General features: G+C 41.1%; 1 protein-coding gene across 10 annotated transcripts in view; it reads left to right on the forward strand.

The window, feature by feature from the left end:
* Positions 1–27,103, forward strand: part of add3a (adducin 3 (gamma) a) — an 85,597-nt gene that overhangs the window by 41,389 nt on the left and 17,105 nt on the right. For 7 of the 10 annotated variants that reach the window (XM_068320709.1, XM_068320714.1, XM_068320710.1 and 4 more), the window contains 9 exons: positions 2,611–2,855; positions 13,330–13,468; positions 14,941–15,092; positions 15,173–15,253; positions 18,057–18,206; positions 18,484–18,627; positions 20,634–20,732; positions 21,343–21,519; positions 24,427–24,684. In XM_068320709.1, coding sequence (XP_068176810.1) covers positions 2,661–2,855; positions 13,330–13,468; positions 14,941–15,092; positions 15,173–15,253; positions 18,057–18,206; positions 18,484–18,627; positions 20,634–20,732; positions 21,343–21,519; positions 24,427–24,684 — 1,395 coding nt within the window. In that variant the 5' untranslated portion in view covers positions 2,611–2,660. The remainder of the gene's footprint in view (positions 1–2,610; positions 2,856–13,329; positions 13,469–14,940; positions 15,093–15,172; positions 15,254–18,056; positions 18,207–18,483; positions 18,628–20,633; positions 20,733–21,342; positions 21,520–24,426; positions 24,685–27,103) is intronic. The other 3 variants (XM_068320716.1, XM_068320717.1, XM_068320718.1) reach the window with 2 other exon arrangements.

Genomic DNA, 27,103 nt, shown 5'->3' on the forward strand with positions numbered 1-27,103 from the left:
AGATTTGAGTCTAAGAAAAACGGCCTTAACCTTAGAACACTATCGTTTAAAATAGTAGTACCATTACTAAAGCCGGGTGATTTTTACCTGATATACTAAACAAAAAGTACTTGTCATAATAATATGACAACTTGTGTAGGGTTAGGACCCATATGCAGAACACCAGTGGAGAAGTTTTCGGTCATGGTTTAATGAGATCAGCAAAAATCCAGGAAACACAAGAAACCTGTTAAAGTCCAACCAACTTGATGGTTGGGGAGGGAAGAAAACAATGTGACACAAAACAGGAGAAGCCAGCTTAAAAAACCTCAGGCTAATCAGCCGAATGAGGCAAAGGTGTGGGGATGACACACTAAATAAAATAATAGTATGAAGAAATATATTTGGACAGCCTGATACTTTATGTCCTTGAAGCTGCTAAACATGTTTGAGAGGGAGGCGGGGTCTCTGTTAGTATTGGAGTGAGCGGTTGCGGTCACCTTGCCTTGGGCGGTGGTTGCAGTCTCGTGCCCTTCTGTAAACACAGCCTGCCTTGACTGTCTGCTATAGATTATTGATGCTCAATACTCAACCAATGACAATACAGGACTGTTCTTCAATTTATCTTTGTATGGCTACCAAGTATCAAATTTCTTTTTGGCCTCTGGACTCAATAAATATTGTGAAACTTGAATCAATTCATTAGAATGTGTAAAAGCAAATCAAAAAACTAAAAAATAATGCTTTAATGTGATGATCAAGTTAATTGTGCACTCTTCCACTTCTCACATGTCCAAAGCCACCACCACTCTCCTCTATCACCATCCAAAACCTCTTCAACCATTGATCTTTCTGGGTGAGACCAGATACAGGGTGTTATTAATGGGGACAATGATCTATTGATGGAAGCAGGAGGGGAGGAAGTTCATGCTGGGGATTGCTGGAGTTGTGTTTGGTGACAGAACGGGGATGGGATGGTCACCAGACACACAACTCCAGCATGTATGTATGAGTAAGAGCAAAGGAGAGGAGGGCCTGGCTTCAGAGCCTGGTAATGGGGATCGTAACTTTATTTTCGGTTAGGCTACAGCTGCTGCATTCATCCCCTCAGAATACCACTCATTCCTCAAATTTCAGGCATGGCCTTCTACTGACAGCGTTATATCTTATATACTGTGTGCTGCTTTCAATTCTCTTTTAATTGCTGTAGCCACCTTAAAAGGGTGCAGAAAAAATGTGAGGGAAAAGAATTGAAAGCTGAAATTATTGTTGAAAGATTAATTTCATTTTCTCCAGTAACCTGTACAAATTTAAAGTTTGAATAACAGATAAATAAAAACCACTGTCTCATAACTTAAAATTCAGTACTATGGATGCAAATTTTCAACAGGAGTTTTCTTCCATAGATTTAATGAAGATGGAACTTTGAGTGATAACCCACTATATCACTGTGGACTGTAGTCCAGTTGAAAGGATTTCTTTACCCCATTGTTTGCTTATTGTATGACTCCACTAATATCATACACGTATAAGTTGCATTTGACCTGACTGAGTAGCTTAGCAGCATGTTCACAACAAAATCTTCTCTTGAAACTTCTGGGTTTTTTTTTGTGAGTTTGTTAGTTTTTTCATTATCATTATTCAGACTTGGAACTACAGAAACAATAAATATGGAGGAAGTGTCAGTGGAAAGTGTCACGTATTGTAGAATAACCTCAGAACTGTGATCATATTGCTGCCAGATGACCACTGGGTATTTGGAAGTGGAAAGCAGCAGGTTGCCTTTTGTAAACTTTGCTCGCTCTCTGTCTTACATCTGCTCTGAAAGTACATGAATTTCTCACAATCTCACAAAGCTGTTTTCAGTATTCCTGTTCAGTTGAATAATTAATTGCTCTTTGTTGACAGAATAAAAATAAACAAATATCAGGCATTAGTGTTGTGTGTATTTGTTAAAGCTGAGTTCATTTCACTTCAAGAAAGTAGTGCATCCCTGGGACGCTCTTCAAAAAAATTTGTGCATCCCAAAATGACGTTTATGCTTCCCAAAAGTAACAACAGAATATATGGTAGAAGCTGTATGCAAGGTTTGAGTTTTTCCCAATAGTAAAATATAAAAATTAAACTGTTAATTTTATTGATTTATATTAATAACAACATCAATGAAAAAAAGAGTAGAATTAGGGTATATATTTATATATTTAAACCTTGGTAGTCATTCAGGGCTCCCACTCATTAGTATTATTGTTTGACTTCACCTTTTTAAATAGAAGTGATCAGCATTTCTCTTTTGGTGATTGCACTGATTTTCAGTTGCTATATTTCAAAATAAACCTCATCAGTGCAGTCACTTGAATCAAGTTTTTAATATAATTTCTTACAATTATTTTGTTTACAGAGATGTTGATTATCAGTATATGAAAAAATGTTTATTGCCTGTTGATGTCTGCATTTGACGTAAGACCACTGTGGTGACTTATTATTAGACTACAGCCGTTCTGGCATCATTAACGATTATTAAGCAAATGAAGGTCGGTCCATGAAAATATTGCTTTAGATGAAACCGGTCTATGGCACAAAAAGGGTTGAGGACCACTGCACTAACCTGTCTGTTTCTCCTTTTCTTTTCAGGTGAGTGTCTGAAAATTAGCCATTGAGCGAACCGGTGAGGTAACTCAGGCATGAGTGTGGACAGCAATCAAGGGGTGGTGACAGCCCCTCCTCTGCCTCGCAGAGGCACTAAGGGTTGCTACTTTGACCAGGTGGAAGTCAACAATCCAGAATATGTGAGGGCCAGGAACATGTCACCTGACCTTCGGCAGGACTTCAATGTTTTGGAGCAGAAGAAACGTGTGACACAGATCTTACAGAGTCCTGTAAGTGAAAGGCGGGAAGAGGGGTCTTATCTAAAGAATATGAATTCGTAGGCACATAGAGTAGAACACCAAAGAGACATGATAACATACCGTAGAATGTCTGTTTAGGTTCTCAGTCATCCAAATCAAGGTAACTATAAACTATGATGGCGGTGTGTTTGAAAAATTCAAGACAAATTTTCAGTATTGGTAACACACAGAGACAAGGGCTGGTCCCCCCCAAGGACAAAACACCATGACACAAAGCAATGTAGTATATGTTGTCCAGTGCGGTGATGAATGCAGTGACCTGTACATTGGAGAGATCAAACAACGGCTCCATGAATGTATGGCTCAACACAAGAGAGCCAACTCCTCATGATTAGACCCCACAGTCCAACTGCACCTGAAAGACACAGGCCACTCCATTGAGAAGAGTATTGTCCAGGTTTTATCTATAGAACACAGATAGTTTGAGAAAGGACTTAAGGATGACATTTTTGTAAAACGACAGAAACCCTTTCTGAATAAAGAAGGACTACAACACCATCTATCAGTCAACCACAATGCAGTATTGACCTCCTTAGAAATCACAACAACCATTCACATCTGAGTGCAGCTCACCCTAAAAGCTCACTTAAGGGTGGGTGTCAAAATTACTTTGTTATGAAGTCATTTCAATAATTCTCATTAGGAGAATAATTCTCTAAATTAGAATTATTGTCTTGGTGGATTTGGTTCTTTGGTTGTTTTCTGCTCCAACACAAATACCACTAGCTTGACTTTACAACTAAAGAAGCCTCTTTGATCCTTTCATCTTCATCTGCTCATCCAGAGGCAGGTCTTGGGGCCAGCAGCTTTAATAGGAAACCCCAAACTTCCCTTTCCCCTGCCACATCAACTCCAACTCGTCCTGGGTCTGCCCAAAGGTTTCCTCTCATCTGTACATGCCAGTAACATCTTCCTTTGGGAGGTGCCCTGGTGGTATCCTCACTGTATGCCCAAACCGTCACAACTGACTCCTTTCAACGTGAAGGAGCAGCGGCTGTGCTCTGAGCCAAATAGCAGTGTTTGGAAGACACCAGCAACCCACCTGAGAAAAACCCATTTCAGCCACTTGTATCTGCATTCTCTTTTTTTTCTCTCATAACCGTAGGAACAAAGATCAAACTTTAGATGGAGAGCTTTGCCTTTCAGCTTAGCTCCCACTTTGTTGCAACAGTGCGTGAGATTCCCCGTCCAATCTCAGGCTCCATTGTGCCCTCACTCTTGAACAAGATCCCAAGATACTTAAACTCCTTCACTTGGGGAAGGACCTCACTCCCCACTCGGAGATGGTAATCCACCGGTTTCCTGCTAAGAACCATGGCCTATGGAGGTGCTGATCCTCATCCCCAGCACTTCCCACTCGACTGCAAACCGGACCAGTGAGTGCTGCAGGTCACAGGCCGATGATGCAAACAGAACCACATCGTCTTCCAAAGCAGCGATGCAGTCCTCAGCCCACCAAACTTTAAACCCTCCTCACCATGACTACACCTCAATATCCTGTCCTTGAAAATCACAAACAGAATTGGTGACAAAACGCAACCCTGGTGAAGGCCGACACCCATCTTGAACATTTCTAACTGATTGTCAAGAACTCAAATACAACTCTCACTTTGGGCGTACAGGGATTGAATGGCCCTAAGGACAGGCCCCCTCACCCCATACTCCTGCAGTACCTCCCACATTATATCCGTGGGGACATGATCGTAATCCTTATCCAAGTCCAAATACATGTAGCCTGTATTGGCATAGTCCCAAGCCCCCTCCAGGATCCCCGTGAGAGTGAGGTGGTCCGTTGTTCCATGACCAGGATGGAATGCACATTGTTCTACCTCAATCCGAGGATTGACAATCAGCCTGACCCTCCTTTCCAGCACCTTGGAGAAAACTTTCCCAGGGAGGCTGAGGAGTATGATCCCCTGTAGTTGGTACACAACCTTTGGTTCCCCTTTTTAAAAAGAGGAACCACCATCCCAATCTGCCAGTCTTTCAGTACTGTCCAAGACTTCCACACAATGTTAATGAGGCTTGTCATGCATGACAGCCCCTCAACACCCAGGGCCTTCAGCATTTCAGGGTGAATCTTTGCTACCGTGAAGTTGTTTAACCACCTTGGTGTCTTCACCCAGAGAGATTGATTCCAGTTCCCCTTCATCCTTCCACTCTGCCTCTCATATAGAGGGTGGGTCTGTTGGGGTGGTTGGATTCAAGAGTTCCTGAAAATGTTCCTTCCACCGACCGACAACATCCTCAGTTGAGGTCAAAAGTGTTCCATCCTTGCTATACAAACAGTCTAAGGTCAGATGATGCGATGACAAGATCAATCATTGCAGGATGCTCTGGTACCAGGTACACTTAAGGCATAGGGAGGCAACCCCCTCATCCACCTGGGTACTCTTCAACACAGCGGTGCTCAGCTGGGGGCTTTTGAGTATCCCTACACCCGGACTGCACCTCATGCCTGACGCAACTCCAGAAAAGAACAAGGTCCAACCCATGTCTAGCAGTTTGGTTCCAGAACAGAGGCTATGCATGGAGGTTAGCCCGACCAGAGCCAACTAGTATTAGTCCGCCTCCTACACAGGCTTTGGTTCCTTCCCCGCCAATGACGTGACAATCTACGTCCCCAAAGCAATCTTCTGCTGCCTGGGTCTGTTCCATCGTGTGCTCCGGTCTTCACTGCCACCCATATGGCAGCGTACCTGACCCCATCAGTTTTTTTAAAAAAGCAATGTCCCTGAAAATTGTGACAATAGGGCAGGTTATGGGCTGCACAGTGGATCAGTGATTATAGAAATCTTCTCAATATGAAAGTCCTGAGTTCAAATACATAAAATGGACAGGCCTCTGTTTTTCTAACTGTAAATTGTCTTAACATGTGAGCATGTAACTCACCTTTCCCTTCTGCTATACTGTAAATGACTTCACCCATCCAAGGACCAGAGCAGCTTGGACTTAACAGCTTCAAAAATTCAGAAGAACTAGTACAGACATAGTACAAGCTTGAACATAAATATATGATTTAATACCATATTTCTCTTAGATTTTTTTAGTATTTACACGTCTTCCATGAACCTGAATATTTTGTTTGAACCTGCATATATATACGTATCCATCTCCGCGTACTCAATAAAATAATAGATAAATTCAAAGTCCAGGGGCCGATGTGGCATGATGTTCTTCTATCGTACTATTTTAGATTGTGCCCTTTGAACATTTGGATCACATTTGCCAGACTTTAAAACAAACTCCTGTATTTCAAATCAGCCTCATATTAGGAAATTTACTCTGCACTCTTGACTCAAGACTAGTCTCTGATTGTTTCTAATGTGATATTACATTAAGAGATGTCTGTGTGTTTGCTTATTTGAATTGCACTGAAGTTACTAATGCACTTGGAAGGGTTCCGAGTTGATAGGGACAAATTTAAGTTATATTTGGGTAAAGGATATTGTTGTTCAAGGAAATAATGGGCTGTGATTGACTAAATTAAGCTGATAAATGTGTGTCATGGATTCTGTGTAATTGTTGGCATAATAATCATTTTACACTTTCAGCCTGCATGGTGCATATGCTTCATGGTTTCCTTGGTTTCCAGTTGTCTGGAACGGCAACAGCCTAGTGATGGTAATGCAATGTTTTACGGGATAATCCATGCTTTTCTGTAATATGACTTGATTACTGATGATATAAGAATACTCGGGTGCATTTAAGGGGTGAGTAAATGAGGGAGTACATTTATAGGGTTACCCAGTTGAGCCATCATTGAGCACCTCTAGCCAACTATATTTTTTGCATGGTTTGTTGCTCAGCTGGCAGCAGCGTGTCAGTGGCGATTCATCATGTTTTTAATTAATAACAGGCAGTCAGGGAGAAAGAGCTGTTAGATCAGCCTTTCAGTTTCATAAACACATTATCCAAAAAGGAGGATCACAGCTGCCTTTGTATTGTGTTGAGTGCCTTTAAGCCATGCTTGATTTTAGTTTAGTGTAGTCTATTGGTTTGATTTTAGATTAGTGTAGTTAATTGGTTAAACTTCATATTCAAAATCCATGGTATATTTAAGAGTATGCTAACATGAGCTGCGACTGTCAATTAGACTTTCTATTTAATATTATTCAAGCTCCTCTCATCAATATTTGTTAACAATGAGAGCTGAAATATTTATTATGTAAGAAATTGATCATTGTGATGTATAAACAGTTCCCATTAGCTCAGAGGTCTTGTTTAGATATCAAGACCTGACCTTTGTGGTTCTGTTTGACTTTCATTGTTGTCATCCATCTCATTTGTGGTTGCACTACGCCAAAGAAAGATCAGTTGAACTCACTGTTCATTTACCTGTCCATCCTTAACACACTCAATAGTTTGTAAACAATATGCTGAAGCCAGACTTTTTTCTTCAAAGTGGGTGGAAACCAACTGGAACATTAATGGCTAGTATAGTGAACGTACATTCATCAAATGATAAACAGCAACCTGAATACAAAGGACATGAATGTTAATGTTCCTCTGTGATTGATGGGTGTGTAAGTCCTACAGGCTCATGGCCATAGGTGAGAGTAGAAAAGTAGATTGACCAGTAAGTCGAGAGCTTCGTCTTGCGACTCAGGTCCTTCTTCACCATGACAGACCTATACAGCAACTGCATCACTGCAGATGCTGCACCGATCCGTCTGTGAATCTCACGTTCCATCCTTCCCTCACTCGTGAAGAAGACCCCAAGATACTTAAACTCCTCCACTTGGGGCAAGGACTCTCCACCCGACCTGAAGAGGGTCCACCACCTTTTTCCAGTCAAGAACCATGACCTCGGATTTAGAGGTGATGATCCTCATCCCACTCTAGTCATACTCAGCTGCAAACCGTCCCAGTGCACGTTGAAGGTCCAGGTTTGATGAGGCGAACAGGACAACATCGTCTGCAAAAAAGCAGAGATGAAATCCTTTGGTCCCCAAACCGAACTCCCTCCGGATCCTGGCTTTGCCTAGAAATTCTGTTCAAAAAGATTATGAACAGAACCGCTGATAGAGGGCAGTCCTGCCAGAGTCCACCATGCACAGATCTGACTTACTGCCGGCAATGCGAACCAAGCTCTGGCTTTGGTCATACAGGGACCAGACAGCCCTCAGCAAAGGGCCCCGAACCCCATACTCCCGAAGCACTTCCCATGAGATACCGTGAGGGACACGATCAAATGCCTTCTCCAAATCCACAAAACATATGTGGACTGGTTGGGCAAACTCCCATGAACTCTCGAGCCCTCGATGGAGAGTGTAGAGCTAGTCCAGTGTTCCACGACCGGGACGAAAACCGCATTGTTCCTCCTGAATCCGCGGTTCTACTATAGGTCTAATCTTCCTCTCCAGTACCCTGGAATAAACTTTCCCCGGGAGGTTGAGGAGTGTAATCCCCTTATAGTTGGAACACACCCTCCGGACCCCATTTTTGGACTTACGTGAGACACAAACATGGCTCTTAAACAAGACCCTGGCTTTCAGTATAGATTGCTTTGATGGCAGGACTCTCAGAACCATCCAAAACATCAGGTGGCCCCAGCGGGTTTCCTACGAAATGCTTAGAGCCCGCACGTGCCAGCCCAGAGCATCTTTCCAGGCTGCGCAACGTTGCACCCTCTGGTTTGGTCATGTCCTCCGCCTTCCCCCTGATCACCCAAAGAGAGCCATTCTCCAGTTCGACCCTAATACCTCAGGCTGGAAATGACCTTAAGGCAAGCCCAGCACCCGATGGCTCGATGTCATTTCGGGCGACATCCAACAACACGGAGTTGCTGTGGAGGATGCAGAGCAGCTACCACAAGACCGCCGGCGCTGGAAAAAACTGGCTCATCTGGTTGGCTCAACGCACAGGGATGGGACACCCCCCCTCCTCGTAAGAGCCCTACTGACTGACTGAGCGAAACTTAAGATATCTCTGCAAGAAGTGTCTACTATGATGCATGTCCTTTTTTATTCAAAATAACCTGCAGAACAAAACAAACCTATCTACAAGACTAATAATTTCAAACCTCCAGAAGAAAGAATGTCATCAATAATGAAGTATAAAACAGTATGAACCTTGTCGTGGAAAATTACATCATCTCTCACACTCCTCCACTGAAGTTTTGCTCAAGTCCAAATCTGATTATTAGCCAAATTTAGGACTGCTACATTTCAATAGTGAAAAACCAGGTTTTGCCATTTCAACGTCATACAGATATATTTCTGTGGTATGATCAAATTTTTTTCTTGTAAAAGTGAGCTCTTCAACCTGGCTTGGATGAATGAAGTACTATTTGATTAAAACATTTTATAAGGTGATTTTGCATTTGTGAATTGCTGTAGATTGTGATATTAAATCTGCTCAAACCCTTTATTTTAACAATGGATCACATGATGCTTTTGTGATAGTGAAATATGTTAAGATTGCTTTGAAATAGATTCATGATGAAGCGATTGTGGCTAAGGAGCCACTGTCCCCGGGATAGAAGCTAAGGTTTCTTGTTTGTTGATTTCATATAATTGGTTTCTATGGAGACAAAGCAGAATGTGTCATACTCTGCGAGAGGGAAAACCCATCAGCACCACAATATGCAACAAAGAGCTGATTATCTCAGCAAATTGTTTTTACAACATACAAAGTGCAAGTATAAAAAATGCTGGTGACAAAAAGGTTCATAGAAATAAAACAGTGAATGTCCCTCATTACAGCAAACTCCTTTCATTATGTCTGAAATTTAACTTCATAGCAACAAGTAACTCTTTTTAACAAGTAACACAACAAAAATGTCTGATGACCTAAAAGTAGCAAAATTATTCTCAGATAATTGTAAGAGTTCAATTAAATACTGTGTAACCAACAGTGGCGGGCCGTGCATTTCACACCAAGGCCTTCAGTGATGTTCTCCTTTGTCAAAATTGAATAAATACATCCCATAATACTGTAAGTGGTTCCTATCGCCACCAATGTAGCGTTCAGGACTGAGGTGTTTATAACTTCTCTTAAATGGGAAAAAGACCGGCGTCAGCCCCGCTCCTTTATTGTCACTGGCACAGAAGAACCCCGCGGCCACACCTTTTTATAGACGTCACACAACCACGTCAAAGAACCAAACCGACTGATTATTACCATAATTTATGACACCATAGGTAATGGTAGAGAAACGAAATACAGACATATACTAACACACTACTAGATTTTGCATCACCTCTATCATGTATAAAACCGGCTATTTTCCAGCAGTATTTGTGTATTTCCACTACAATCACACAGCTGCGCAAGTGCCCCACATGATTTACTCACATTGCAGAAGAGCAAGAATTTTTCTTCATTTTATGTTGCTATAATTGATTTAGATGCAGTATTTGCTTTGAGGATGTTGATAAAAAGTACAGAGAATGCCAGAGGGAGCTGCATTGTGTTTTTGTAGATCTGGAAAAAGCCAATGACAGGGTGCCCAGAGAGGAACTGTGGTATTGTATGAGGAAGTCTGGAGTGGCAGAGAAGTATGTTGGAGCAGTGCAGGACATGTATGAGGACTGTAAGACAGTGGTGAGGTGTGCTGTAGGTGTGACAGAGGAGTTCAAGGTGGAGGTGGGACTGCATCAGGGACCAGCTCTGAGCCCCGTCTTGTTCGCTATGTTGATGGACAGGCTGACAGACGAGGTTAGACAGGAATCTCCATGGACTATGATGTTTGCAGATGACATTGTGATCTGTAGTAAGAGCAGGGAACAGGTGGAGGAGAGAGGTGGAGGTTTGTCCTGGAAAGGAGAGGAATGAAGGTTAGCCGCAGTAAAGCAGAGCACATGTGTGTCAATGAGAGGGACCCAAGTGGAAGAGTGACGTTACAGGGAGAAGAGATCAAAAAGGTGGATGATTTTAAGTACTTAGGGTGAACAGTCCAGAGCAATGGAGAGTGTGGAAAAGAGGTGAAGCAGCGTGTACAGGCAGCATGGAAAGGGTGGAGAAGTTTTAGGTGTGATGTGTGATAGAGTTTCAGCTAAAATGAAAGAAAAGCTGTACAAGACTATGGTGAGATCAGCAATGTTGTTCGGCCTAGAGACAGTGTCACTGAGGAAAAGACAGGAGACAGAGCTGGAGGTAGCAGAGATGAAGATGCTGAGGTTCTCTTTGGGAGTGACCTGGAAGGATAGAATCAGGAATGAGTACATCAGAGGGACAGCACATGTTAGAGGTTTTGGAGATAAAGTCAGAGAGTCCAGACTGAGATGGTTTAGACATGTCCAGAGGAGAGATAGTGAATATATTGGTAGAAGGATGCTGAGTTTTGAACTGCCAAGCAGGAGGCCTAGAGGAAGACCAAAGAAGAGGTTTATGGATGTTGTAAAAGAGGACATGAAGGTAGTTGGTGTAAGAGAAGAGGATGCAGGAGACAGGGTTAGATTGAGGCAACTGATTTGCTGTGGTCCCTCTCATTCACGCACATGTACTTCTGCACATGTAAGCCCAAACTAAGCGCCAAACAGTCTTATTCATGCTTTTGTGTCCTAACAGACCTGTTATGATTACTATGTTACTGTCTGTCTGGATTTTCTGACATCAGTCAAATTTAAAAAAAATAAAGGCAGCATTATTGCAAATAAGACTTAGAAAAGGACTGCCTCGTCAAACTTTAAGTCATTTTCTAGAAAGTCAATCTTAAAAGGTTACCGTCTGAATATCATGAGCAGTTAAAGGTTTCGTTTTAAATGCTGTCTTCCTCTGCAGTAGTGACATGACAAATACCATTTTAAAGTGTTGTGATTTCTCTATTGAATTTTTGATGTATGAGCTGTTGTATGGTTATTTGTTTAGATGTAAAGCAGAAGTACAGAATTTCTTGGTGCGCTAAATAAAAAATGTAACTAGAACCAAAGCAGTCAGAGACTGCAACATCCCGCGACTTAGTAGGTCAGGGTACCCTGAAAGTAGTACCTGACTAGTGCATGGACTAGACCATAGATCAAAGCTAGTAGATAGTAGGTAAATCAAATCACTAGCATTGATCTACGGTCTTACTCAGACTGGCCTTCTCCCTCATCTTTCTATCTTATCCAGTTCCTGAGTGTACAAAAGTTTAAATTTGACCTTGACCTAGTTTTCTCAAGGTCATCATCTCATTTTCATCCCCTTTGTGGCGCAGTGGTTAGCGCTGCCGCCTCACAACACGGCCGACCCGGGTTCGAGTCCCGCTCTGTGCGGAGTTCGCATGCTCTCCCTGTGTCTGCGTGGGTTCTCTCCGGGTTCTCCGGCTTCCTCCCACCTCCAAAAGGTTCAGGTTGATTGGCAGGTCAGGTTGATTGGCAGGTCCCAAATTGACCGTAGGAGTGAGTGTGTGTGTGAATGGTTGTTTGTTTGTGTGTGGCTCCGCGGTACACTGGCGTCGTGCCCGGAGTGTCCCCCGCCTCACGCCCTGAGACTGCTGGGATAGGCACCGGCTCCCCCGCGACCTGCGTTAGTGGATTAAGCGGGTTAGAAGATGAATGAATGAATGTCGCCCAAGTACTGTAATATCCTTTTTGTTTCGTCTTTCTATCTGCAACAGTTGCGAAGATATTTGGTGGACATACTAACGGACGAATGGATGAACACTGACAATTACAATACATCACCGCTTTGAAGCAGGATGTAATAAAAAGACATGTGTTAGATGTTGCGTAAGAACATGCCAGAGTATACAGGCACTTTTGTCTGTCTGTTCAAGAGCTGATTGTCGTCTGGATGCAAGGATCAGCCACCCACATTCTGTCTCTGTCACACCAGCAGCCAATCCTTGCACAGATTCCAAGCTGGCCAGGCAGACAAATATCCAAACGCGTTCCAGCATGTTGAGTAGGAAGCCTATCCTGATCACGCTTCATACAATGCTTAAAGAGTGATTCAGATTGACAGCCAAGGAACACGTCTAATCTATGATTAACATGTCTCCCTTGTCCTTTCTCTCTTTACTACCATGCTCAATATTCCTACATCTTTTTACTTTTGTCCCTTTTTTTCCATTATTTTGCTGCTTTCTCTAGTCCCCCTACTCTAATCTGACTTGTAATTGTTTGTTAAGTACAAAGAGATTTTTTAAGTGCCCAAAAAACAGTAATTTACTTTGCTTTGTAGATAGTCAAATTAAAAATCAGTATTACAGTATTATTATAATTGTTTTTAGTAGTAGTGTGATTCAATTCTTTAAATTAACTGAATTCTTCTTTCAATTGATTGAGGTTTCCAAACGTGACTTAAATTCTTTAAAGATTTCCCTTGGATGCATATAGATTTTGTTCATTTTCAGGCCTGATAACATGCTTGAAAACTAATATTAATCTATTTAGCTTTTGGGGGGCAGAACAAATTTCTGTACCGTTTGCATTTATGAAGGTTTATTTCCTAATTTGTGTCATTTTAGTCTAATGTCTTCTTTTCTCAACTCTATCTCTTGTACGTTCTCTTACAGGCCTTCAAGGAGGAGTTGGAGAGTCTGATCCTAGACCAGCAACAAAAGGGGAATAACCCCACTGGCTTGCTGGCCCTCAGACAAATTGCTGATTTCTTCATGGCCAGCTCAGTGGTTGGTTGCAATTCCTCCCCAATCAGTGAGTGCTGTGGTCTGACACACATGTAGCTGAAAAAGAAAATTTAGCATGGCATGCCACACTGCAAAAAGTGCAGCTATTACACTAAAAAACAAGACACATTGATTGTATTTGAAGAGAAGTCCATTCTCAAAAATTTAATTTTAATGCTTAAAGCATAAATATCACAAAACAACCCAAGCAGACTCCGGAAGAACTGTATATTTCCCCATCGATTTTGATCCTTTGTGAGGTCTGTCCAGGAGTCCATATGTGCAGTCTGCTTCCAATCACAGTACTGGAATGCACAACTAATGCTGAATGACATGCAGTATAGCACTATGGTTTACCTCTTCCTTAAAAACGCCAATAATGTCTAAGAAGGTGTTGGCAGCAAACAGTGTTAAACTTTCAAACACTATATGGATCATCTCAGTCAGGAAATTAGGAATCATGTTAAACTGGATTTCGCAGTTAATTATTCCATAAAAATACAAATGTGTGTTTGTGTTCTGTTGTAGCTCTTGCTGCCTTTGTTAAGAGAGGACAAATTGTTTTAGTTTATATCCTATAACATGCAACACCAGTGAGTTGGGTAAATTGAAATGCAAAGGAACTGTATATTTTTATATTGAAATGCAAAGGAACTGTATATTTTTATTACCATTTTATTTGCAGTCATTTTGACAGTAGCATTACAGTGCACTCTCAGTACTCACGGTTAATGCGTTCCAGGAACCATACACGAATAACCACGGTGTAGGCAAGAATTATTTATTATTTACAGTAATGTAAACGTTTATGAACCCTCCCCATACTTACATTAAACCACCTTCTATCTGTATTACCTTTTCCCACACTCTTATCGAGTGTTTAAAGCACTTTTGTGTCCAAGGAAGTCCAAGACTCATGGAACGCCTCATGGACTCATGGATGCCGTCAGCCAATATAATGCTCGTACGGTATCACGTGACGGCCTACTAAAAATCCGCGATGAGGTGAAGTCACGAGTGTTGATGTGCAAAGGCGCACTGTATATATAAGTGTGTGTTTCTGTGTGTATACACATACAGTACATACTGTACATATACACTCTATGCGACTGTTTAAAGCACTTAGTGTCTCACGAAAGTCCGAAACTGACGCAACGAGCACACTTCCGGATGCCATCAGCCAATAGAATGCACTACGGAATCACGTGACTGCCGACCAAAAATTTGCAATGATGTGGAGTCGCCGTCGTTGCTGCGCGATCGCGCAAGGGCACGCTAATATATACTATATACACACACTAACACTGTATATGCCAAATGACTTCTTTCCGTTAACACTTTTTTTCTTTTCTCGGATATTGTTTATGTTGCCAAAGTGATGGTGAAGTCTGCCGTAATTACATGTCCGGAAATAACCTGAATAAATAAAAATACATAACGTGCGTGTTTGTGTGTGTACTCCTTCTCCCTGATTTAACCATGATTATGATGTTGGTTTAGGTTTGGGGACGGTCACCCCCATCAATGACCTATATGGAATGGATTTGACCACGATGGTGAAAGGCGAAAAGTTGACCCGCTGTAAACTGGCCAGCCTTTACAGACTGGTGGACCTTTTCAGCTGGGCCCGCTTTGGCAACGCCAATATTACAGTACGATTCTTTAGTATGAGAACAGCTCAGTCCTTGTTTACCATATAGTGTATCCTACTTACAACTTTTTTTTTTCTTAGGGTCGAGTCAGTAAAGAACAAGACCACATTCTCATCATCCCCAGTGGACTGTCATTTGCTGAGGCATCAGCATCAAACCTGGTAAGACACATGAGAAAACATCAACTGTAGCAACCAGCTACTTGGTAATGTGTTCTAACTAACTACAGCGTATGAACAGTAAAACAAAATGAAATTCCAAAATACAGTACACTTAATAAAACTACTGCATTCATTTTCAAGTAAATTTTGTAAAAGATGTTGAGTCACGTTATTTTTATTTTTATTTTAAAGTAAGCCATTTTTCTTTTATTCATCAAACTTCGGAAGTTAAGCACAAATAAGACACCCACAGCTGAGAGAATGATTGTTAAACTTAACCTTGAATGGATATGTCTATGCCAAAAGACCTGAAAGATTTCAGCTTTTGGACATTCCTGGATTGGGTTCCCACTTATATACTTCGCTTAACCATTTATTTCCTTCAATCAGAGCATCCCTTATTTCTGTCTGCTGCTTTCCTGTATTCATGTCAGCTGATACTGTGGTTCAAGCTGTCCATCTAATTTTGCTTGCAGCATATGTATAATATTTTGGTGATAGCTTTGTCTCTTCCTAAATTCCCTCTAATTGGTTAAAACATGTTTATAACTCAGTAGCAGAAGTTGTACTGCTGAATGGCAGATTTCCTTGTCTGATGTGCTAGAAAGTTTGGCAAGTTTGTCAGTAAAACTCACTTGAAGTCAAATTCTAAAAAGCAACTTGTTTTGTCATGTAATTGTTTTTAATTCTGTACCTGGCAGTGCTTATTGGTTTAGTTTCTGTAAAGCAAAGTCAGATCATGAACTTAGGAACTACGTAAGTTTGGAAAGCTATTTTTCAATTTACGTAATATACGTTAGATTTGCGCTTAAATACTTGAACCTCACAACATAAAGATTTATCTGATCAGAAAAAACGTACGGTAGTTATATGTTATTAATAAAATACGATTTAAGTTGGATTTCAATTCAAGCATATTTTCATAATTTGTAATCAAATGTAATCAAAGTTAATAAGGTAACTACATTTTTAGTTCTTGTTTGATGAATAAATATTTGAATTGTCTGTCTAACATGTGGCTGACATTTCTAACCTAAAAAAAAGTTGAGAAATAATTTGAGTAAGCTGCTTCAATGTCAGTCTGGATGGCAAGCATTATACTGGAGTCAATGCCATTTTTATACAACATATGGCAGATTAATTTATCTTTAGCAAATTGCTGGCTGACAGTGTAAAGTTATCAAGGTAATTGATTATACTGTAATTTGAAAAGTTATGATTGCAGCATAGCTATTGGGAATTGGGTCATATTTATCATCTTTGCAATTATTTTTCACAGTCATAACCATTTTGGCTAATTCTAATGCTGTGCAACATGAATGAGTTGTTATTGCTTAGACAAGACACATGTATTTAGATGACACTGAACCATGTCACTATTAAGAGCATGACGAGTACTTTCATGCTTCCACAAAACCCATGCAAACATAGCTTAGAGCAGCAACCCCCGGGCCGCGGACCGGTACCAGGGGTTGCCGTTTGGTACCGGGCCACACAGTAAGAATAGATAACTTACATTAAGTTTGTTATATTTATTTCGGAATCTGAAAGATGTTTTATTTTGAAAAATTACCTGATTCTCTGTTACATCCGTCTATGTCAGTGGTCCTCAACCACCGGGTCGCGACCTGGTACCGGGTCGCGGCTACATTATGTACCGGGCGGCACAGAACTTTTGACTTTTTAAAAAAAAATTGATTATCAGTCTAAAGATAATCAATTTTCTTTAGACTGATAATCAATTATCAGACTTGACACAGACTCATTCGTCTGTGGATACACCATTTGTAACTCAGATTTCTGCTTCCTTTTGTGCCATTTAGTGTCGTGCATTGTCCTTACTCTTATATTATACTCTTTCATTATACTTTCTCAAGGAAGAGACAATGTACAGCAGCTGAGTAGCCAATGGATTTAATTTTTTTAAAAAGCTAAATGTTTTGGTGTATTTCATTACCAACGGAGTTCAGGAGGGATTTTGTTATATCACAAACTCTTGGACAAGTGTGAAGTGGGAGCCTGCAGGTTCTGTTTTGTATCAGAGCACAACATGTGCTTTACAGTGATTACAATTTTGTAGAGCCTGCAGGCAAAACTATTTTTCATAGTAGGCTTTGTAGAGTTCATGTCTGTGGACAAAAGTGTCTTTCAGGATGTATTTCTCCTTGCCCTCTTTTTTCAATTCTGCTTTTCTGTAATTATCCCACTGTTTTCCCTCCTGGACTTTTCACCGTTATTATTCCCTCCATCGCTCTGCTGTCCTGTCCTGCAATCTAGTTACTGCTGACTGAGTGGTAATGAAGTCATCATTACATAGTCAGGGCGTGAACAGTGTCCACGCCCTGACTATGTAATCTTTCCTAGTAATGCTCAAATTCGTTTCCAGGAGAGGTTTGGAAAGAGAGGAGGAATCACTGATATGATTTCTGTCAACATGCCTACTAATTGTACTTGTTTTCGTGTCTTCTTAGTTAATCCTGGCAGGTTAACAACTCTGTTTTTTTGTGTATGTGTGTACAGGGGCTTTGAATCTATCTCTTGATGAGCTTAAGTCCCTGGAAATACTGTATTTGATTACACTTATCTGGGCATGGTTAGCTTTAGTGTATTTTTCCCTCTGCTCGACTGCAGTCACATCCTATTACCTCTATGCTGCTGTCACCTTTCTAAAGCCTGTTCAGCAAATATTAAGAACCATTACATCAGCTTGGTAATACACGAACAGTGGAGTGAAGAAAATAAAGTTGTGCAGCCACCAGCTGAGTTCTGGGCATTAACTGATTTTGTCCAATATTTTCCCTAGGTGAAGGTGAACATCGTAGGTGATGTGATTGAACAAGGCTCAACCAACTTGAGGATTGACCCTGTATTTTTCAGCCCCCATGCTGCCATCTACTCGATACGTCCAGACATCCGCTGCATTGTACATGGTCACACCCCTGCCTTGGCTGCTGTAGGTTCACATTATTCTCGACAAAACTTAACCCACGACCAACGAATCCTCCTAATCAAGCACTTTCACGCTTCTAATAAAAAGAATCTGTGTAAAATAAATGCTGTTAAGTGCTTCTGATTTGTAAGAAAGTAGCTCACTTTTGTAGAAATTAGATATGGACTTTCATGTAATTCTCCACAAATAAACATCTAAGAAAAGTAGATACAGCTGCACTATGCCTGTCAGGACTCATTATCTTGCACTTTTTGCTAATTCATGATTTTTTCCGTTTTAGGTGTCGTCTATGAAATGTGGCATCCTACCCATTTCTCAAGAATCATTAGTCCTGGGTGATATTGCCTACTACAACTACCAGGGCAGCCTGGATGACCAGGAGGAGCGCAGGGAGCTGCAGAAGGCTCTGGGGCCTACAGCAAAGGTAGGAAAGCAAACTGGGTAGTTCTAATTTTATTAAAAATGTGCCATAGCAATTTTCTTTTAGACACCACGTGAGATGATCATCCACATCAGTCTTTAGACAATACACGACTGGCCAAAATGCAGCAACATATAAAAATGCCTGAGAAGTGAGCACTTTTCATATCTTGACAAATGTTATTTCTATGACTTGTGGACCTGATACCTTGAAAGATACCATTAACATGCCTAAGGAATGTGTGTATTGCTATTCCTTTAGCTCCTTTTGAAAAATGATCAGTGTGTGGTGTATTTCAACAGTCCATTTGGCACATCATATTGAATGTTAGCGGTAGTTGGCTTATTTCCATATCTTATTTTCCTTCCGATGTAGGTACAGTATTATAAACTTTGCTGCTTTTCAGATGAGCAAAATTGGCAAACATGAAGTGAATTCAAGTTAATTTACTCCACCATTTACTTGCCATGCCTTATTGTCATCATCTAGCAGCTTGTGGATATAGAAGCAATCTTGACAGTAGTACCTCAAGATACTAGCTGTTAAGCATACAAGTTATTTTAGATGCGAGCAGTGCTTTGGGACACCTACACTAGTTGGCGGATGGATACAACATCAACTGAGACCGAATCTCATTCCTTTTTGCAGAATAAAGACATGGCGCCTATGTGCCATTGAATTTTGTGTTTCTTTTCATACTTAATCATTGTTTATGTAACATATATAATTATGCACAAGCAAATGTATGCATGACGTCTGGCTGATAAAGTATTTTTTCCATAATTTAGAGAGGTTTGGGGCTTTTTATACAAGGCTGGATCAGATTAAAATGATACTAGCTACAGTAATCCCTCGCGCATTCGTGCTTCAAGATGCCCGGCTTCACCTCATCGCTGATTTTTAGTAGGTAGTCACATGATACTGTACGTGCATTCTATTGACTGATAGCATCTGGAAGTGCACTGCATTCTGAGACTCGCGGAACGCAGCACACTTCCGTGCATTAAAGAATCAATCAATCAAGTTTTATTTATATAGCGCTTAATCATAGCAGCAGACATTTCAAAGCACTTTAACAGACAGAAATACCCAAATGAACCCTCCAGAGCAAGCATAAGCGACAGTGGTGGGGAAAAACTCCCTTGATGAGGAAGAAACTCTGGGCAGGACCCAGACTCTTTTGGGCGGCCATCCGCCTTGACCGGTTGGGTGGAAAAGAAATAAAAGGAAGATAAGAACAGGGTAAGAGAAAGAGAGACAGAGAGTGGCAGATAGGCCAGATAGTCATTGTCAATATGGTTATAGTTTGACGATTGGGTTTGTTGCCTTCAATACATGTTCCCCATCATGTAGTTGGTAAATTCAAGACACAATTACAGCTACATGGATGACTGTATGGCAGCATGGAGGAAGAAAAGAAGCAGGACCCCTGCCGATGGATAGATGAGGGGTGGTACTGGTGGGGTTGGAGTAGAAGATCCACAGCAGATAGATAGATGAGGGGTGATACTGGGTGGGCTTGGAGGTGCAGGTCCACAGCGGATGGTCCACAGTGGATGAGCGGATGAGGGGTGTAACGGTATGGTGACACGGAGGAATAGAGGCAGCAGGACCACAGCCGATGGTTAGTTGAGGGGTGATACTGGTGGGATGGGAGGAGTAGGTCAATAGCAGATGGTCCACAGTTGATGATCAGGTTAGGAACCACTTAAAAGCGCTTTAAACAATTTATAAGAGTGTGGACAAAGGTAATACAGATAGAATGTGGTTTAATATCAGTATGGGAGGGTTTATAAACATTTAAATTACCGTAACTAGTAAAATAAATAGTTTGTCGCAATATCGTGGAATGTGGTTATTTGTGGGTGGTCCTGGAACGCATTAACTGCGAGTTATGAGGGATCACTGTATTTTAAATGGGAAAATGTTATTTGACTTACGAGAACAAATGAAACTTGTATCTCAAGGTATTTCTGCACTTTCATTGTTTCTGTGTGAATGTTTATCAGGTTTTGGTGTTGAGGAATCATGGTGTGGTTGCTCTCGGGGAGACTATTGAAGAGGCCTTTCACTACATTTACAATACCCAGTATGCCTGTGAAATCCAGGTAGGTATGCACACACACTTGCAGCATGTATCCAAACTAAAATATCACCATTCAACTTGCTGAAAAGAGTAAAGTCAAAATATGGTCAGTCATAATTCATTTATATCCTATATATATTCCAATCACATGATCACATCTGGACCTTGATGATGATATTATTGACAAATATACAGTATGTTCACACCTATGCCAGTGAACACTTAAATATACATTATTGATATTTTATTGATTGAAATTGTTCATGTGTTCGGATTTTGGAGATCTTGCCATGTCCCTCAATGTAAAAGGCACACCAAACTAAAGCTCCTTATCAACTCTTCCTGATCAAGCAAAAAAAAAAAATCATCCTGTAAAGCCCAGCTTAAATTCTATAAATAAATCCACCAGCCATGTTTGTATACCATGTACTGTGGATTTCTTGTTATGGTGGCTTTATGTTGAGAGATATCTCATTCTGAGACATCATCTTTGCTCTGCATGCGGAGTGCACAGCAAATCTGCCCCTGCATAACGCTACAGATATTTAGTGATAGAAAGGCCTTTCTTTGGTAATTTTTTTGCTGTAAAAGTCAGTCAGAGATTCACATGTCTCTCTCACTCTGTAATTTAGGTCAATGCCATCTCGTGTGCTGGTGGCGTGGATAACCTGATAGTGCTTGACCAGGAGAAGTTCAAATCCGTTGTGTTCAATGTGGCATCAAGAAATGAAGGAAATGTAGGTGGCCAGTACAAATGGAAAGTTGGAGAGCTGGAGTTTGAGTCCTTGATGAGAATGCTGGATAACCTGGTGAGTCTACAAAAAACAACGTGAGAGGTTTCTGGCATGCACTGATGGAAAAGAACAGTAATCAGTTCATTATAAAACCTGGTGCTAGATATGACTAGATATGGAACAGTGCTGTGTTTGTACAGACAAAGATAGCATTAAGAACCTTCACTTCTTAATGTGATGCTTGTGCTGTACAAAAAAATAAGAGGTATATTGCTTGAAGTCCTAAAGAATATTGGTAAATTTTCAGAGGTTTTAATTCTACCAAACCAGTCCTTTAAAGTGGCAAGACATGATTTTAATGTAACTAAATATCCGTTTGAGTTGTCTTTTTCAAAACCAAACATTACACAAATGCTGAGAGGTCCTAAACATTGCGGCTATAAATTGATGCTATACATTTACATTTGTAATAGTAAACAAGCTCAGTTTAATATCCACCTCAGTTTTAGCAAACAAAGGCTCAGTGATACTCGCATTTCAGCAGCACAGTGGATAATGCTATCACCGCACAGTAAGGCGGTTCCTGGTTTGTGTCCTGCTCTGTGCGGAGTTTGGTTCTTCCCGTGTCTGCATGGGTCTTCTCTGGGTTCTCTGGCTTCCTCCCATCTTCACAAACATGCACTTCAAGTGAATTGATCAATTTGAAATTGCCCAAAGGTGTGTGTGTGTGTGTGTGTGTGTGTGTGTGTGTGCGTGTGTGTGCGCGTGTGTGCGTGTTTGTCTTCATGTAGCTCCGCAGTGCACTGGCTTCCATACCATGAACAAACATAAGAAAAGTTTGCCAAATATAATAACAATGTCTAGTAGATCCTTTACTTGTATGCCTGACCTTCTCCAGTTTAACATGGTACATGACATCTCTGATCAAGTGACTGTATGTTGGAGGTTTCCGGTCTTTCACTTAAGTAGTATCAGCCTCATAACTACGAGAGAGCTGAAGGCCAGCATGCTGATTTCTCGCTTCTCAAAGAGATCTCCTGGACTACCACAAAAGGTGCTATGTATGCAGATGGTGCAAATACCTTTCTGACAATCTTTTAGGAAGTCTCAAAAATAGATTTCCAGAAAGTTTAAAGCATAGCACAGGTCCAAAGCATATGTAGCAGAGTGGCTGGGTTTTGTCCACACTGATCACAGGTAGGTTCTATGCTTCCAATAATCTTAGCAAGTTTAAATTTACACCAGTGCAAACGGTGAACAATTTTGAACTGACGAGCTACATGTCTGAAACAAATGGAAGCTGAGAAAAAATTCACCCAATTTTGTAACAAAGGTTTTCTGGAATTGGTTCATTCAAATCTGTCTCCCATTTATTTTTAAGATAGTCCAAAAAGTTGCGAGCATAAAGCATTCCATAGATTGTACTCATAGTACGTTTCCTTCTTACATTTTATACAGTATAGTTAAGCGAGCTAACATTCCAAATCACAAAGTTGATTGAGCCTCTGTCTGTTCCTTTGGGATATTTAGGATCAGTCATAGGTTAGGTAAGAAATGTCATGTGTTTGAAATTTATGTTTGATTGGAAGAACAAAACAGAAATATATCCAGTGACCAAACAAGACTGGCATAGTTCCCACCCATCCTTCATACCTTTCCCAGCTGCCATTCCCACCCTTCCCAGTATCTACCACAGCAAGGTAAACATGGTACCCACCTATAACAGATCCACACATTATGTTTGTGTTAGGGAACTTTATAGAACCAACCATTGGAAATCCTTTCAAACCTTTCTATGAGAATTTGCTCAGCGCTTTATTACAAGAATACTACAAAACCTGTTTTATGATCTAATAAGATTAAATGAAAATTACAGGATACATTTTTAAAAAACTCTAAAAATAAAATGTTTACCCCCTGGGGATGAACAGAATGTAATGTCAAAACATCAATTATTCTGCAACAACAGAAAAGAGAAACTAAATGTTACTGTAAATGTTATTCAAAACAATAACAATGAAACTAGTCCTCTAAGTATAGCAAGTTTAGTTACCTCTCCATCTATTAGTCGGCAGCTGGGATGATGTGCTCCTTAAAGTAGAACTGTGAATTTTTTTTTCTCGTCCATCATGGGCTATGCGAAGGCAAGCTGGGAACAGTATACCAAACCGGATTCCCTGTCAGTTATGGAGCAGCTTCCTAACTTCAGTGAAGGCGGCTCTGCTTTGGTCAACTTTTGTAATATAGTCTAGGAAGATGGTGGCATAGTGGGTAGCACTGTCGCCACAAAGCAAGGCGATTCCGGGTTCACGTCCCGCGATGTACGGAGTTTGCATGTTCTCCCCGTGTCTGCATGGGTTCTCTCTGGGTTCTCTAGCTCCCTCCCACCTCCGAAAACATGCACTTCAGGTTAATTTGGCCGGTTTCAAGGTGTTCGTAGGTATGACTGGGTGCGTGCGTGTTTGTCTCTATGTGGCTCCGTGGTGCACTGGCGTCGCACCTGGAGTTTCCCCCGCCTCACGTCCAAGGCAGCTGGGATAGGTTCCATGACCCGCTACAACAGACAAAGTGGAAGAAGATGAATGAATGAATCAAGTCAAGGAAGATGGTAACTGTGTTATAGCAGAGTGGAGCTCGTGTGCGTGCCTGTTTCAGAATCTCGCTACAGTCTTGAAAGTAGTGGAGTTTAGCCACTATAGGTCGTGGTTTCCCGTCAGATCGTCTCGGTCCCGACTCTGGTGTGAACAGTTGATGAGCACATCTTTATCCAACGGCAGCCCTTCTCTCAGTATCTTAGAAACTGAAGTTACGACTTGATCCGGTTGTTTATAAAACCTATGATTTAAGGCCATTTATAATCGTGGTTGTGTAATTAAGATATCACTTTGGAGTGAAGAGTAGACTCAAATGGAGACTACAAAACCATGTATTACTTTCATTACTTCATTGTAAACTTCATTGTAAACTTGTTTGCCGATGCAGGGATACAGGACTGGTCATGCCTACAGGTGCCCAATCATCCGAGAGAAACCAAGGCACAAGAGTGATGTGGAGATCCCCGCCACAGTCTCAGCATATATGTTTGCGGAGGACACAGACGGAGGTTCCACACAGTTGCCCTTCAAGTTCCTGCAACAGCGGCAGCAAAGGGAGAAGACTCGTTGGCTCAACTCCCCAAACAGCTACACCAAGGTCTGCATGGAGGGTGGGGAGGATGGCCACAACAGCCGCACAACCACGGTGAGTTTTTTCACTTTGACACTTAAAGCAAAAAGCTGAAATTCAGATGTTTTTGAAAATGTGACATATAAATCTTCTGCAATTGATTGAGTATATGTGTGTTGACCTCTGTATTTTGTGTTACTGATATTGTACAATAGATGTTAACATGAACAAACAGAAAAGATCATAGCCTGACTTGAAATTTAGCTCACATTAACCAAGTTTTTTACAGATGAATTTACTATAGGTAGTCCCCAAGATACGAACATTCAACTTACAAACATTAGGAGATACGAACCATCGTGCGCCGCCAAATCCAACTACAGTAGTTCCCTTTTATGCTGCAATGCCCGACAAGCAGCACTGCTGCGTTACTGCATCTCATTTTCCCATCTTCTTCTTGTCTTGACTCTGAGCATTTCAGCACGTCAGGCCTCTTACCTGCTTGGATGCTTTTATCATGTCTGAGGAATTCAAGTTAGAGGTGGGACTAGATGAGGGATGATGCTCTGAGCCTCTTCCTCTTTGCAATGGTGACGGATAGGTCGACAGATGAAGATTGACTGGAATCCCCGTGGACCGTGATGTTCACAGAATGAAAGCAAGGAGCAAGTGGAGGAACATTTAGAAAGGTGGCGGCATGCATTAGGGAGGAAAGGAATGAAGATTAGCCAAAGTAAAAGAGAATGTTTATGCATAAATGAGAAGAGTTGAGAAAAATGAGTGAGGCTACAGGGAGAAGAAATAGCAAAAGTGGAGGACTTTAAATTCTTGGTGTTAACAGTCCAGAGCAATTTTGAGTGTGGTAAGGAGGTGAAAGTGTCAGGCGTCTTACGTGACAGAAGAGTTTCTGCCAGAATGAAGGGCGATGTTTATAAGACAGTGGCCTACCATGATGACAGTAAAGAAGATAGGGAACTGAGCTGGAGGTGGCGGAAATGAAGATGTTGAGGTTTTCTTTAGGAGGGCCACGTTGGATAAGGCCAGAAATGAGTTCATCAGAGGAACAGTGAAGGTGAAATGTTTGGGAGTCAAAGTTAGACAGAGCAGACTGATTGGACATGATGAGGATATTGGTAAAGGGATGTTGAGAATGGAACTACAGGGCAAGAGGAAGACCAATAAGAGGATGAAAGTAGTGGCGGACGGCATACAGTTAGAGAGGAGGATGCAGAGGATAGGCTGACATGGAAAAGGATGACATGCTGGCAACCCCTTATGGGACAAGCCGAAAAGAAGAATGGCTAATAAGGCAAAGGATAGTGATGATAATGGTAGTAGCGACAGTCTCCGATGACACGTCTGCTTCTGATCGACAATAACTCCTGTGCTACATGCTACTGTAACATACAGTGGATCGTCAACATCAGCAGCTGACTTTGACTGTTGTTGGATGCACTTTTGTTCTCTAGACTTGGGAAAAGGGTACAAGAGTCTATGCTCAGTGTTCCTGTGTAAACAGATGAAAAAAGTCTGATAAAGCCTGCATCTCTGAGTTTCATTTCGACTGCAGTCATAGTTAATACCCTTGGTATTACAATATTATGTGCTTTTAACAGTTTTCTAGTAATTTTATGAGTTTAATATTTGTGGCAAACCGACGGAAAGTCAAGTGAAAACCGACGTATAACAGTAAAATGATTGACTTCCAATTGACCTACTTGTGCTTTATTTCCTGATGTGTTGTTCTTATGTCCTGTTTTTCTAGTAAGTTTTAGGGAATAGTACTTTCTTATTTAGATGACAATTATAGATTAAAATGTACTAAATAACGACTTTAGTCACATTTGCTCACAACCTCTTGGTGCCATTTGTGTAGGTTGAGGACAACCTGTTTTTACAGTACTTTCCGCACTATAAGGCACACTGGACTATAAGGCGCACCTTCAATGAATGGCCTATTTTGAAACAGTGTTCATATATAAGACACACTGAATTATAAGGTGCACTGTTGGTTTTTGAGAAAATTAAAAGTTTTTAGGTGCACCTTATATTGCGGAAAATACTGAAGTTTAATTTGGCCCAGTTTTTGAACTCTGATACTAGACTGACACCTGCAGGCCGAACTGAGAACTACATTTACTTTATCCCAACATTGGTTGAAGTCACATACAGAAAGTTTCTGGTGATTTAATATGGCACACAAAGCTTGAATCCACAATTTGTGCCTTTTCAAAAGAATGAGCACTCTGAATCAGACCCTGTTTTAAAGTGCCAAAGTATGGTAAGTCTGGAAAAAGTCCTATGACTTTTTTTCAGTGCTGGACTGTCCATCCATTTTCTTGTCAATGAGATGACTAAATCATCTTGTCCACAGCCACTTTTTTCAGTTTGTGGGTAACGGGTGTACTGGGGTCTATCACAACTGACTACGAGGGAAATGCGGGGTCCGCTCTAGACATGTCGCTGGTGCAGCGCAGAGCCACATGACAAACAA

This window comes from Antennarius striatus, chromosome 8, assembly GCF_040054535.1.
Source record: "Antennarius striatus isolate MH-2024 chromosome 8, ASM4005453v1, whole genome shotgun sequence".
Taxonomy (NCBI): Eukaryota; Metazoa; Chordata; class Actinopteri; order Lophiiformes; family Antennariidae; genus Antennarius; species Antennarius striatus.